Here is a 15,246-nt window from a genome sequence, read left to right on the forward strand (position 1 = left end):
TGGGTTGTGCCGTGGCGGACATCTTTGTGGGCTATACTCGGCCTTGTCTTCGGACGGTAAGTTGGTGGTTGTAGATATCCCTCTAGTGGTGTGGGGGCTGTGCTTTGGCAAAGTGGGTGGGGTCATATCCTGCCTGTTTTGGCCCTGTCCGGGGGTATCATCGGATGGGGCCACAGTGTCTTCTGATCCCTCCTGTCTCAGCCTCCAGTATTTATGCTGCAGTAGTTTATGTGTCGGGGGGCTAGGGTCAGTCTGTTACATCTGGAGTATTCTCTTGTCTTATCCGGTGTCCTGTGTGAATGTAAATATGCTCTCTCTAATTCTCTCTTTCTCTCTTTCTTTCTTTCTCTCGGAGGACCTGAGCCCTAGGACCATGCCTCAGGACTACCTGGCATGATGACTCCTTGCTGTCCCCAGTCCACCTGGCCATGCTGCTGCTCCAGTTTCAACTGTTCTGCCTGCGGCTACGGAACCCTGACCTGTTCACCGGACGTGCTTGTTGCACCCTCGACAATTACTATGATTATTATTATTTGACCATGCTGGTCATTTACGAACATTTTAACATCTTGACCATGTTCTGTTATAATATCCACCCGGCACAGCCAGAAGAGGACTGGCCACCCCTCATAGCCTGGTTCCTCTCTAGGTTTCTTCCTAGGTTTTTGGCCTTTCTCAGGAGTTTTTCCTAGGGAGTTTTTCCCAGCCACCGTGCTTCTTTCACATGCATTGCTTGCTGTTTGGGGTTTTAGGCTGGGTTTCTGTACAGCACTTTGAGATTTCAGCTGATGTACGAAGGGCTATATAAATAAATTTGATTTGATTTGATTTGATTTTGATTTTTACATCAGCTGATGTCACCAAGTTCTATACAGAAACCCAGCCTGAAACCCCAAACAGCAAGCAATGCAGATGTAGAAGCACAGTGGCTTGGAAAAACTCCCTAGAAAGGCAGGAACCTAGGAAGAAACCTAGAGAGGAACCAGGCTCTGAGGGGTGTCCAGTCCTCTTCTGGCTGTGCCGGGTGGAGATTATAACATGCATAGATAATGTGCATAGATGACCAGCAGGGTTAAATAATAATAATCACAGTGGTTGTAGAGGGTGCAACAGGTCAGCACCTCAGGAGTAAATGTCAGTTGGCTTTTCAGAGCTGATCAGACAGCAGGTGCGGTAGAGAGAGAGTCGAAAACAACAGGTCTGGGACAGGTAGCACGTCCGGTGAACAGGTCAGGGTTCCATAGCCGCAGGCAGAACAGTTGAAACTGGAGCAGCAGCACGACCAGGTGGATTGGGGACAACAAGGAGTCATCAGGCCAGGTAGTCCTGAGGCATGGTCCTAGGGCTCAAGTCCTCCGAGAGAGAGAGAGAGAAAAAGAGAATTAGAGAGAGCATACTTAAATTCACACAGGACACTGGATAAGACAGGAGAAATACTCCAGATAGAACAGACTGACCCTAGCCCCCCGACACAAACTATTGCAGCATAAATACTGGAGGCTGAGACAGGAGGGGTCGGGAGACACTGTGGCCCTGTCCGACGATACCCCCGGACAGGGCCAACCAGGCAGGGTATAACCCCACCCACTTTGCCAAAGCACAGCCCCCACACCACTAGAGGGATATCTTCAAAACACCAACTTACCATCCTGACACAAGGCCGAGTATAGCCCACGAAGATCTCCCCTACGGCACGAACCCAAGGGGGGCGCCAACCCAGACAGGAAGACCACGTCAGTGACTCAACCCACTTAAGTGATGCACCCCTCCTAGGGACGGCATGGAAGAGCACCAGTAAGCCAGTGACCCAGCCCCCGTAATAGGGTTAGAGGCAGAGAACCCCAGTGGAGAGAGGGGAACCGGCCAGGCAGAGACAGCAAGGGCGGTTCGTCGCTCCAGTGCCTTTCCGTTCACCTTCACAGCCCTGGGCCAGACTACACTCAATCATAGGACCTACTGAAGAGATAAAACCTACTGAAGAGATAAGTCTTCAGTAAAGACTTAAAGGTTGAGACCGAGTCTGCGTCTCTCACATGGATTGGCAGACCATTCCATAAAAATGTAGCTCTATAGGAAAAAGCCCTGCCTCCAGCTGTTTGCTTACAAATTCTAGGAACAATTAGGAGGCCTGCATCTTGTGACCGTAGCGTACGTGTAGGTATGTACGGCAGGACCAAATCAGAGAGATAGGTAGGAGCAAGCCCATGTAATGCTTTGTAGGTTAGCAGTAAAACCTTAATCATCCCTAGCCTTAACAGGAAGCCAGTGTAGAGAGGCTAGCACTGGAGTAATATGATCACATTTTTGATTCTAGTCAAGATTCTAGCAGCCGTGTTTAGCACTAACTGAATTTTATTCAGTGCTTTATCCGGGTAGCCGGAAAGTGGAGCATTGCAGTAGTCTAATCTAGAAGTGACAAAAGCATTGGATTAATATTTCTGCATCATTTTTGGACAGAAAGTTTCTGATTTTTGCAATGTTACGTAGATGAAAAAAAAGCTGTCCTTGAAACAGTCTTGATATGTTCGTCAAACGAGAGATCAGGGTCCAGAGTAACACCGAGGTCCTTCACAGTTTTATTTGAGACGACTGTACAACCATCAAGGTTAATTGTCAGATCCAACAGCAGATCTCTTTGTTTCTTGGGACCATGTCCTCTGGGGTATGTTGTCTTGAAACCAGGGGAAACCAGCTGCAGACATTCAGGGACAGGAGTTGCTCTTTGGTCTGGCAAATATAATATGATATAATTCATATAATTTGAAATATTCTGTCACGTTGATACTATAAGCTAATGGTTGAACTTTGACCTTGCGCTCATGTCCTCTCCCAGGTGCCCATTGGTCTTTCCAACGTGGGTTTCGTTCCTCTATATGGAGACAACTTGAGACAGAAAGTCCTCGCCCTGTTCTCCCAACAGGACCAGTTTACAGGTGACTGAGTGACTCACACTGTTTTATGGGGAAAGTGTTGCTGGTGTTGACACAAAATGGAGACGGCTCATGGTTAAACTGGGCTAGTTTGAAACATGGTTTGTTCAAATCTTCTCTCCTGACAAATAATTGTGTAATGCCCCAATCTATGTTTTGTGTCTTCAGGAACAACATGCCATACACACACACACACACACACACACACACACACACACACACACACACACACACACACACACACACACACACACACACACACACACACACACACACACACACACACACACACACACACACACACACACACACAGCCTGGTCCAAAATTATTGGCACCCTTGATAAATAAGGAGGAGCAAAAATACTGAGCAAAAATAGCCCCATAACATCAAAGATCCACCACCGTATTTTACAGTGGGTACGGAGACATTCTATGCTTATCACATCCTTCTTTCAACGCCAAACCCACCACTGGTGTGTTTGGCCAAATAGCTCTATTTTCCTATCATCCAACAAAATGTAAATGCCTTGGGTGTTTGCAAAACGGCAATGGCAATTGGATTGGAACCATCGCTATGGTCAGATGACACGACAATAGAGCTCTTTGGCAACGCAGACCAGTGATGGGTTTCACGTTGAAAGAAGGATGCATAGGCAGAAAAGAACCCCATACCTACTGTTTAAAAGATCCTTCCCAATGTGTTCTCCAACCTCATAAAACATTTTTAAAAAAGGCTCCTTGCATGGTGAGGTATTGAAAGGTATTGAAAACAGTGGTGCCAATGAACTTGTTTAACCAAATCTCTTTTTCTGAGCAAATCCGTTAGGACAAATAATTATGATTTTTTTTCATTTAAATTTTTTGCATACAAAAAAGCTCAGAATTTGTATAATTTATTTTATACAGTCTTTTTTGCACATCTTTATCAAGGGTGCAAGTAATTGTGGGCCTGACTGTATTTACCAAATTTAATAGTTAACAAACTATTTTATATATATTATTTACAATGACAACCTAGGAACAGTGGGTTAACAGCCTTATTTCAGGGGCAGAACAACAGATATACCTTATACCTTGTCAGCTCAGGGATTTGATCTAGCAACCTTTTGGTTACAGGCCCAACGCTCTAACCACTAGGCTACCTGCCGCCCCAAGTGTTTAAAAGGAATTTATATATAGTTGATATGATGTATTTATCTACCATTTTTGTCTGTTTTTTCTTAGCGGTGGGGCTGTACCTGTTGGATCAATGGTGGTCACTGGAGAATATCTTAAAAACAGCAGACTCTGACAAAGATGGAGTTGTGGAGGTACGATTAGTTGTCTCTACTTTGAAAACAAAATTACTGCTGTTTGTTGCAATTAGACCACCGGTAGTAGAGATATACAAAATAGCACGTGCATCAGTTTTCACTATTGTTGTAAAAGTTATTATACAATTATAACAAAGTTAAATAGTTTGAAAATAAGATGCAACCAGGATAACTCAAAGATACAATGTTGTGTGTTTATTTGATGATATCTTATTGGAGAATGTGACAGTATGGGTCAGTGAATGAAATTAGACACTTAGTGGTGCTGACATGGTTGTGTGTCATGGCTGTGTGTCATGGCTGTGTGTCATGGCTGTGTGTCATGGCTGTGTGTCATGGCTGTGTGTCATGGCTGTGTGTCATGCTGTGTGTCATGGCTGTGTGTCATGGCTGTGTGTCATGGCTGTGTGTCATGGCTGTGTGTCATGTTGTGTGTCATGGCTGTGTGTCATGGCTATGTGTCATGGCTGTGTGTCATGGCTGTGTGTCATGGCTGTGTGTCATGGCTGTGTGTCATGGCTGTGTGTCATGGCTGTGTGTCATGGCTATGTGTCATGGCTGTGTGTCATGGCTGTGTGTCATGGCTGTGTGTCATGCTGTGTGTTTGTCTTCAGGTGGAGACCATAGGGGAGCGGATAGTTCTGTACGTTTTGAACCGTGTGGTGTACAGAGCCAAGGAGATTAGTTCAGGCGAACTACCTTTCCTCTGCCATGGAGAGAACCACTACGCCAAGATCCTTTGGAAAGACGGACAGGCTGTCGGCTTCTACTCAGTCAAACCTTCAGGTACGAAACAGCTTTTATTGTTGTGAGTAACTAATCATTATCCACCTCCACTAAGTAGCACCTTTTTGGGTGATCCATGGCAGCCATCTTAGGCTAGAATCCTCATCACATATGAGATATGACGTGGTAGCACTGAGGCTATGTGCTTTAAGTGTTAGTTATGGTGCTGTTAAATAAACTATGGGTGACCATTAATAATGAATTATTCAGATACTGAAGATCATATGTGTGCATTGTATAACACAGATAATGCTTAACTCACACAGCCAATTTTCACTTCTCATAGATGTTTCTATGTATGTACTGTATGCAGGGATGTAGTGCAATTTGAGAATACATGGAGCTGGTAGAAATATTTCTGGAAAATGTATTCTGATCAATTCTAAATAAATTATATTTCATTACCACTCAAATTCAATCAAAACAATAGAATGACATACTAAATACTGTAAATATCTAGGCTATAGCAGCCTATAGGTAGGTTTCTAAAACGTCTGTCTTCAAAATAATTTGTTATGGACTTAGAGATCACTTGCCCTACTCTCCGAGTGCTTAGCTTACAGAAACGTACCATACTCTATAGCGTATGCAGACAAACTGATTCCCCGCATGAACCTTATCATCACACCCACGAGATCTAGGATCCAAATTCACCGTGTGTCTGCCTTGATGTTCATAAAACTCCATGGACCCCCTCTTGTGCAGTGGAACCCAGAACAATATGTGACCCACACTGCATTCTGGGACAGGACACTTGGTTACGGTGCTGTCCTTTTAACCACCACCATTTAAAGGGCACTCAAATCGCTTAAAATAACCCTCAACAAGATCTGCTGCCTACATCTAATAGTCCTACTCATCACTTATTATTATGATTATTATTAGAAATAGACGATTATCACTTCTCACTTCTCCTTTAGTAAAGCTCAAAGCTGAATCAATATCTCGCAAGATCACATAATGATTCATTTCTTTCTGCTAACAGTATTCTTAGCACCAATCAATCTGGTTTTAGATCTAAACACAGTACCACATCGGCCACTATGCTTGTTGTAAATGATATTGCAAATGCCTTAGATGATAGAAAGCACTGTGCTGCGTTGTTTGTAGATTTGTCAAAAGCTTTTGACACTGTAGACCATGCTATCCTTTTGAGTAAGCTGTCATCTATAGGACTGGGAACTGATGCCTGCCGATGGTTTTATGACTATCTTAAAGATAGAACTCAGGCCGTCATGGTCGACGGGGTCAAGTCTGACCCCCTACAGTTACTTAAAGGGGTCCCTCAGGGTTCAATAATTGGCCCACTATTGTTCTCACTTTATATAAACATCATTGGTGATGATGTCAGATATTGTAAATTCCATTTATATGCAGATGACACAGTGATGTACTCTATTGCTCCAACAGCGGACCAAGCTTTAATGCAGTTGGAGTCTGATTTACAGCTTAAACCTGTTTTAAACGCTAAGAAAACAAATGTCATGTTTTTTTCTAGGTCTAAACTCTCAGTTAGAAACACTTTTGTAATCACTAGCTTGGATGGTACTCAAATCAAACAGGTCTCTGCATATAAATACTTAGGGGTATGGTTAGATGATAGGCTTTCTTTTAAAAAACATGTTACTGAATTGGGAAAAAAGCTCAAATTCAAGATAGGGTTCCTTTATAGAAACAGGGCTTGTCTGTCCTCTGCAAATAGAAAACAAATTGTGCAGGCTACTTTTATGTCCGTTTTAGATTATGGTGATATTATCTATATGCATGCATCGGCAAACACATTAAAACCACTGGATGCTATTTACCATTGTGCACTCAGGTTTATCACGGGTGATAGTTACAAAACTCATCACTGTATCCTTTATCAACATGTGGGTTGGGCCTCTCTATCTGTGAGGCGAGAGCAACATGCTCTCTTGTTTATTTATAAAGCACTTCTTTTAAAACTACCTCCATATATATCATCATTAATTTCCACTAGAGATACTAATTTTAAAACCAGATCACAGATGTGGATTACATTAGAGACTCCTGCGGTCTCCACAGAGTTGGGTAGGACTGCCTTTAGTTCCTTTGCACCTTATTTATGGAACAAACTGCAGATCCAACTTAAGTTAGACACTCTGGTGTCCCTTGCCCATTTCAAAAATGTTATGGAGGAACAATATGATGTTGTCTGTAATTGTTTCTGTTGAATTGTGTCTTTGTTTTGTATGTTTGAAATGTTCTTGTCTGTATGCCTAAAACTGTACATGTCAACATGTTTACACAGGGCACAGCCGTAAAAGAGACCCAGGTCTCAGTCGGTTTTCCCTGTTAAAATAAAATAAAAATAAAAAATAAAACATTTGTTGGCCTATTTTCCATAACAGAACCACATATAATAATAGTAGGCTATAACATGTTACACCAAAAACATTTATTATCTGAAGCTGAATAGTATATAAAAATAAAAAAAATTCTCATGTGGCCAAAACTTAATAGTGTGCAACACTAAGCAGGCCTATGTTTTGATTGAAACTAAATAGACCTACAAGAAAGGTGAATAGTTTGTTAACACCATCAGCTCTAATTCACTCACAAAACAGTCATTCAAGAAGATCTATATGCATATTACCATGAAACTGATTGAAATCAAATGATTGACAAGCAGTTAGGACTTTTCCCCGGTGAACCGTGAAGAATTATCATTCACGATTGACAGTGATGACGGCCTATTTTGAAATGAAATGCCTAGCTTGGTGTTTGAGGGTATTAAAAATATAACATTTTGTTCTGACAATCGGTGTGGGAATAGAAAGAGGTTGCAATTGGAGGATGCATTTTATGCATAGACCTATTATATAATGATACTCAATAGGTTACATGTGTCGGTACAAGCTTTGATTGAGAAATGACAAAAAATAAAATAATAAAGGCCCCCTCACCTAAAAAAAGAACACTATACCACTGACTGTATGTATGCTGTCTGTACTTTTATACATATTGTATGTCTGGCTATCTTGACATCTCTTTTCCATTTGTTTTCCCTATAGGCAGCTTGTGCAGTTCCTTCTTAACCCAATGCTATCACATTCCTGTCATGGATTCCATATTTGTCAGGAAGTGTCACCGTGGCAACGGTCTGGGTCTTCAGATGCTGGAGAACTTTGTTGACAGTTTCAAAGAGGAATGCCTTGGGTTGAGATACCCCCTTTCAAAAGCTATGTACAAAGGTAATCATCAACCTTTTTTACTAGTTGTTCACACAGAGAAATACAAGGGTGGTTGAAAGATCTCAAAACTTCCCAGACTTCCCTAACTTGCAGCCATCAGCCTACAGTACAAGTCCACCTTCCTAACAACTGCTCTGTTTTGTTCTCCAGTGTGTGGGAAGTATCTGAGCCTGTACCCAGCCCACAGAGACCTACTGTGGGAAGTGGAGAGTGTTGGAGGACCCAGCCAGAGGACTAACATAGCCAACAAGATCCAGGCCATGGCCATGAGCAGTATGTTTATCACAGATTTAAAATGGAAGATGTGCTCGTCCCCTAAGTGTCTTGATTTCTGTATTCAGGTGGCTAGATTGACTCCTCATTATATGCCTTAAACATAGACAATTCTCAATAAAACAATGGAATTTCTTCCCTCAGCCTTATCCAAGAACCTGTCTTTTACGGAGCACTCTGTAGTAAACCGTGACGTGGCTGAAAACGAGGTGGTTATGGAGGAAGTGACTTCACACTTACAGGAACAGGAAGCCATGGAGTACACCGTTGAAATTGTGGTATGTTTTATGAATCTATCAATAGATTTAACGTAAATAAATAGGGCGGGGCAGTATACCGTTTTACTTTATATCAGTATTGTTGCACGGACCGGTTTGGGTTTTCACTTTAACCTCTATAAATGGTATTTCAATGTTTGGTTTGTTAAATGTGTTATGTAACTCCAGCGTGTGTAATATCAGTTTTTATAGTTTACTCCGTTTGCTACTTGAGTCGTCTTTCTCCCTCTTCTCCTGCTGCATGCCACTTCCCACACCAAGCCCTGCCCCCTGTCCTGCCCCCTGCCCTGCCCCCTGCCCTGCCCTTCCCCCTGTCCTGCCCCCTGCCCTGCCCCCTGTCCTGCCCTGCCCCCTGTTCTGCCCTGCCCCCTGCCCTGCCCCCTGTCCTGCCCTGCCCCCTGCCCTGCCCCCTGTCCTGTCCTGCCCCCTGTCCTGTCCTGCCCCCTGTCCTGCCCCCTGTCCTGCCCCCTGTCCTGCCCCCTGCCCTGCCCCTTGCCCTGCCCCCTGCCCTGCCCCCTGCCCCTGCCCTGCCCCCTGCCCTGCCCCCTGCCCTGCCCCCTGTCACTCAAGGAAAGAACAGTTGCTCAACCATGGAGTTACAAGCACCTCCTTTCAGTTCACTCTGCAGTGCAGTCAGTCTGCATAGTCAGATTGATGCAACAAGATGTTGGTGACGTGTTCTATAATTACACTATTCATTTGTGTTTTTTTACTGCTAGTTTGTCTTTTATTAGCAAGTTGTGGCTAAAATAAATATTGTTAGCCTCTAATGCTAACTGCTAATTAGCTGGCTAGCTAGCTTGCTAAATGTACTTAGAGTCAGAGCAAACACAGCTATCTAATACAGCCTTGTACCAGTGCTGGTGTAGGCATAGATAAGCATTTTGTTTATACAACAGTGTCTTCTAAATCAAAGAAGAAATCAAAGAGGAATAGGAAAAGCATGAAAATGTTAGCTAGCTACATGAGGTCAGAAAACATGTAATGCAACATCTAATTAGGGTCATGTGGAAACACAGACCAACAATTTGGTTTCTACCATGTCAATAATTCCTCCCTGGCTTATTCATTCGTTGTCATGTCAAACAACAATGTATTCAAGGTGCTGCCCACTATATTCAAACTCTAGTATTAGAATAATCACTCCATTTCCATGAGTCCAACAGTTCACAATTACCTAGGCCTATATTTATTTGCCCATATCATGCAGCGCTGTGTGGCACAGTGTGGAAATGATAACAAAAGTGCATGAAATGGAGAAATTCATGAAAATGCTTCTTTTTTTGTTTGAAGTTGGATTGAACAGTATAAAACAAAACAGAAAGGAGAAAGCCAGATTGAAATCACATAATGTATCTGTTGCCACCCGAGGATCATGAACTGCTCACTACAGACCGGGATCAAACCCTGGTCTATAGTGACGCCTCAAGCACTGCAATGCAGTGCCTTAGACCGCTGCGCCACTCGGGAGGCCTAAATGAATGCATTTCTAAATTCATTTTGTAACTTTGCCCCAGAAGCATTTAACTGCAGGGTACTATCTCATCATATGAAGGAATGTGCCTACCTGATTTAGGGTACACAGTGAACAGTGGGAGCTGGGGCCAATTTCATCATAAAACGTTTCCTTGGTGTTAAATACAGCCTGTGAGCAAATGTAAAATGTATATGTTAATGGTTTGGATTACGGGATGCCAAGGTCATGTTTTTCCAGATTCTGTTCCAGTTGAAGGGTTATTCAGATTCAATTAGATATGTGGACCATATTGTTTTAATGGCTAGCTCAGAATATGAGCAAATACAAAAGTTGTTTATATATACTGCTCAAAAAAATAAAGGGAACACTTAAACAACACATCCTAGATCTGAATGAAATAAATAATCTTATTAAATACTTTTTTCTTTACATAGTTGAATGTGCTGACAACAAAATCACACAAAAATAATCAATGGAAATCCAATTTATCAACCAATGGAGGTCTGGATTTGGAGTCACACTCAAAATTAAAGTGGAAAACCACACTACAGGCTGATCCAACTTTGATGTAATGTCCTTAAAACAAGTCAAAATGAGGCTCAGTAGTGTGTGTGGCCTCCACGTGCCTGTATGACCTCCCTACAACGCCTGGGCATGCTCCTGATGAGATAGCAGATGGTCTCCTGAGGGATCTCCTCCCAGACCTGGACTAAAGCATCCGCCAACTCCTGGACAGTCTGTGGTGCAACGTGGCGTTGGTGGATGGAGCGAGACATGATGTCCCAGATGTGCTCAATTGGATTCAGGTCTGGGGAACGGGCGGGCCAGTCCATAGCATCAATGCCTTCCTCTTGCAGGAACTGCTGACACACTCAAGCCACATGAGGTCTAGCATTGTCTTGCATTAGGAGGAACCCAGGGCCAACCGCACCAGCATATGGTCTCACAAGGGGTCTGAGGATCTCATCTCGGTACCTAATGGCAGTCAGGCTACCTCTGGCGAGCACATGGAGGGCTGTGCGGCCCCCCAAAGAAATGCCACCCCACACCATGACTGACCCACCGCCAAACCGGTCATGATGGAGGATGTTGCAGGCAGCAGAACGTTCTCCACGGCGTCTCCAGACTCTGTCACGTCTGTCACGTGCTCAGTGTGAACCTGCTTTCATCTGTGAAGAGCACAGGGCGCCAGTGGCAAATTTGCCAATCTTGGTGTTCTCTGGCAAATGCCAAACGTCCTGCACGGTGTTGGGCTGTAAGCACAACCCCCACCTGTGGACGTCGGGCCCTCATACCACCCTCATGGAGTCTGTTTCTGACTGTTTGAGCAGACACATGCACATTTGTGGCCTGCTGGAGGTCATTTTGCAGGGCTCTGGCAGTGCTTCTCCTGCTCCTCCTTGCACAAAGGCGGAGGTAGCGGTCCTGCTGCTGGGTTGTTGCCCTCCTACGGCCTCCTCCACGTTTCCTGATGTACTGGCCTGTCTCCTGGTAGCACCTCCATGCTCTGGACACTACGCTGACAGACACAGCAAACCTTCTTGCCACAGCTCGCATTGATGTGCCATCCTGAATGAGCTGCACTACCTGAGCCACTTGTGTGGGTTGTAGACTCCGTCTCATGCTACCACTAGAGTGAAAGCACCGCCAGCATTCAAAAGTGACCAAAACATCAGCCAGGAATTAATGCAGCAGCGGGGAACAGACCTGGGGAACTGACAAATATAGGGGAGGTAATAAACAGGTGATTGAGTCCAGGGGAGTCCAATATCGCTGATGTGCGTGACGAGGGAAGGCAGGTGTGCGTAATGATGGTGGCAGGAGTGCGTAATGCAGGGCAGCCTGGTGCCCTCGAGCACCAGGGGGGAAGAGCGGGAGCAAGCGTGACAGCATCGTTGCATCCACCTGACCATGCAGAGTGAACGGCAAGAAGGTACTCGTGACTCCATGGTCGAACAACATCTCTCCCCTTGAGTGACAGGAGGCAGGGCTTGGTGTGGTTTGTAGTGGCATGCAGCAGCAAGAGGCAGAGAGATGACTCAAGTAGCAAATGGAGTAAAGTATAAAAACGGACATTATACGCGCCATAGTTGTGTATCACATTTAACAAACCAAACATTCAAATACCTTTATAGAAGGTAAAGTAAAAACAACAGTTCCGTACCTCAACACTGGCATATAGTCAAATACGGTATAGCACCCTGCGCCAGTAGAGATATAGTAAAATATTGTCTGCGTATAATGAGATGAAGTGATCTGTAGATTGGTGTTATTTCCTTTGATTGAGGAATTGCCTGGGCCAGGGGATAATAAGAACAGCAAAGGGGAAATTGGATCGCCTTTTCTGCTGCTTCTAGTGATTCTGAACGGAGCAGAGCAGATATTGCTTGTTATAACCATGGCTGAGGGATTGGCATATAGTATATGAATCATACTAATGAAATTGGAACCGATATTCATATGTTCCAAGACAGACAAGAGAATTGTCTATTCTAGTCTATCAAAAGCATTGAGCGATAATACAGCTGTTGTTTCTGATGAAGCATCTAAGATATGTAATAGTCAACAGAGGTTATCCAAGGATAAACGCTTTTTAAAAACCCGCTTGGGTCCGTGCGGACCAATTTTTGGTAATTAAGTCTCGAGATGGGACGACAACTAAAAAATAAAAAAAAGTTTAATATCAGTGTTTATCAAAGATAGTGAGCTAACTGGGTGGCATCCTTACCTTTTCTAAATATTGTGATATATTTTGTATTTTGTTCAGTATGAATTTTTGTATTGTATTATTTACTTATGTACAGTCAATTAGTGTAGTGGAGGGTAAACGCATGGTAAACTCAGTTTACCCACCTTTCTTTACAAGACAGTTTACCTTTTGGGGCAAAATGCATTGAAAGTTATAGGGAGCATACATTTTCTACGGCGACCGGCGATCTGAGTTAACCCACATATTTTTTTTGTACCACTACATCAATGTGTACAATGGAATTATGTTTTTCTTTCATAAAATGATACCTTATTCACTCTTAACACATGGTCTACAATCACATTTCTCTGTTCATAGGAGGAAGTTACACTGGTCAGGGTGACAAAAGGCAAGTATTGGTTGATTCATTTACTGGATCTTCACGATAACATACAAAATCTAACAATAGACTTTTCTCTTCCTAATGCCAATTGTGGTGAATGTTTTCAGAGAATGAAGAAATGCCGGTTACATCCAGAGGAAGGAGCAGCGGCCTCAAACGCAAGAAGATCTTAGAGGAAAGCAAATCAGAGAAAGTCCTCAGGTAGCAGAGAATGTGAATATTGCTTTGTTTCAAATGTTCATGGAATACAGTAAAACACATGAACAGTTAAATAGATATTGCCTAAATGAAGGTAATTCACTTTGGCATGTCTGTGTTGTTTAGGATTGAGGATATTGAAGCAGAGGTGGAGACTCCCAAAGAGAAGCCAGTGGCAGAGCATCAGCAAGAGAATAAAGACGAAGTTGCTGCTGTTGCTGAATCCGACAAAGAGGAGTTGGCTGAGGTACAAATACTATTCATACGATTCCTAAACAATTCATCTTTGTTTTTCAAGTGTCCAGGAGTAAGGAGTCTTAAGTGACACACTCTCTTTTCATTTTTTTTTTGACAGGATGTCATTGACACAGCCACGGGGGACACAGCAGTAGAGCCTGAGCTTGGAGAGGAGATTGGAGAGACTGTTACAACACGGACACTTCAGATTCAGAAAGCCACTGTGTTGCTGGTGGACCTGAAAGAAACCTTGCAACCACAAGTGGAGGTAGAAAATGTGGCCTCAGAGGTGGAGGAGATGAAGGAGGTTCCAAAGGAGGTGGCAGAAACCGATGAAGAAACAGCCGAAGAACCCTCTAAGGAGGAAAAGAAAAGAAGAGGGAGACCAAGATCCACTCATCTCACAAAACCTTTTGAGGCTGAGGAGGAGACAGTGAAAGAAGAGCAACCAGCAGTTGAGAAACCTGCTGAGGTAAAGGAGAAGATCTCACCACCTGAAAAGGAAGTGGTAGCTCCAGAGGTAGAAACAAGAGTCCTGAAGAGAGGAAGAAAAAGTGTACCAGCTACCCAGACTCCAATTCACAAGTCCACAAGAAGAGTCAAACAACCTGTGGAAGAGGAGGAAGAGGTGGCTGAGGAAGAAGTAGAGGCAGCTGTAGTGGAAGCCAAAGTTCTGAGGAGAGGAAGGAGATCTGCCCCTCCTCCTGCCCCTGCCACCCCTAGACGCAAATCCACTCCAACTGTTGTTGAAGCGGAAGAGGCAGGAAAAACAGATGAAACGACAGAGGAGGAAGTAGACGACAAAGTCCAGGAAAAAGCTGTTGAAGAAGAGAAGGCTACAGCAACAACAAGCCAAGAGGAAGTGGAAGCAGAAAGCTTTGAGGAGGTTGTGGAAGTTCTTCCAGTTGTGGAAACTAGAGCTAAGAGGAGCAGGACAAAAACAGTCACACCAGCCACACCCAAACGAAAGTCCTTACAAAGCAAGTCCTTTGTGGATTATAAGGATCAGGATGCAGAGGAGGAGGAAACAGGAAATGAACCCACAGTGGAAGAAGGGGAGGATAATGTAGTGGCAGAAGAGGCGAGTGTAGTAGAGGAGGAGGAAAAAGAAAAAGAGGAATGGGCCACGGTGGCTGAGGTTGCTGTTGTTGAGGAGTCAGAGAAGCAACCTGAGGAACACAAATCAGAGAAAGTCATCAGGTAACAGAGAATGGGAATATTGATTTGTTTCAAGTGTTTATGGAATACAGTAAAACATATGATAAGTTAAATGCAGCGGTTTCAGAAAGTATTCATACCTGCTGACTTGTTCCACATGTTCTTGTGTTACAGCCTGGATACAAAATTGATTAAATATATTTTTCTTCTTACCCATCTACACATAATACCCCATAATGACAAAGTGAATAAATGTTTTTAGACATTTTAGCACATTTATTGAAAATG

At 43.5% G+C, this 15,246-nt stretch overlaps 1 protein-coding gene across 5 annotated transcripts in view; it reads left to right on the forward strand.

Moving 5' to 3' along the window:
• The window catches only part of LOC115200552 (titin), a 56,053-nt gene that overhangs the window by 24,920 nt on the left and 15,887 nt on the right, over positions 1-15,246 (forward strand). For all 5 annotated transcript variants that reach the window (XM_029763706.1, XM_029763708.1, XM_029763709.1 and 2 more), the window contains exons 3-12: positions 2,834-2,933; positions 4,156-4,241; positions 4,859-5,030; positions 8,066-8,245; positions 8,396-8,518; positions 8,663-8,796; positions 13,341-13,371; positions 13,473-13,566; positions 13,690-13,810; positions 13,919-15,000. In XM_029763706.1, coding sequence (XP_029619566.1) covers positions 2,834-2,933; positions 4,156-4,241; positions 4,859-5,030; positions 8,066-8,245; positions 8,396-8,518; positions 8,663-8,796; positions 13,341-13,371; positions 13,473-13,566; positions 13,690-13,810; positions 13,919-15,000 — 2,123 coding nt within the window. The remainder of the gene's footprint in view (positions 1-2,833; positions 2,934-4,155; positions 4,242-4,858; positions 5,031-8,065; positions 8,246-8,395; positions 8,519-8,662; positions 8,797-13,340; positions 13,372-13,472; positions 13,567-13,689; positions 13,811-13,918; positions 15,001-15,246) is intronic.

This window comes from Salmo trutta, chromosome 9 (genome assembly GCF_901001165.1).
Source record: "Salmo trutta chromosome 9, fSalTru1.1, whole genome shotgun sequence".
Taxonomy (NCBI): domain Eukaryota; kingdom Metazoa; phylum Chordata; class Actinopteri; order Salmoniformes; family Salmonidae; genus Salmo; species Salmo trutta.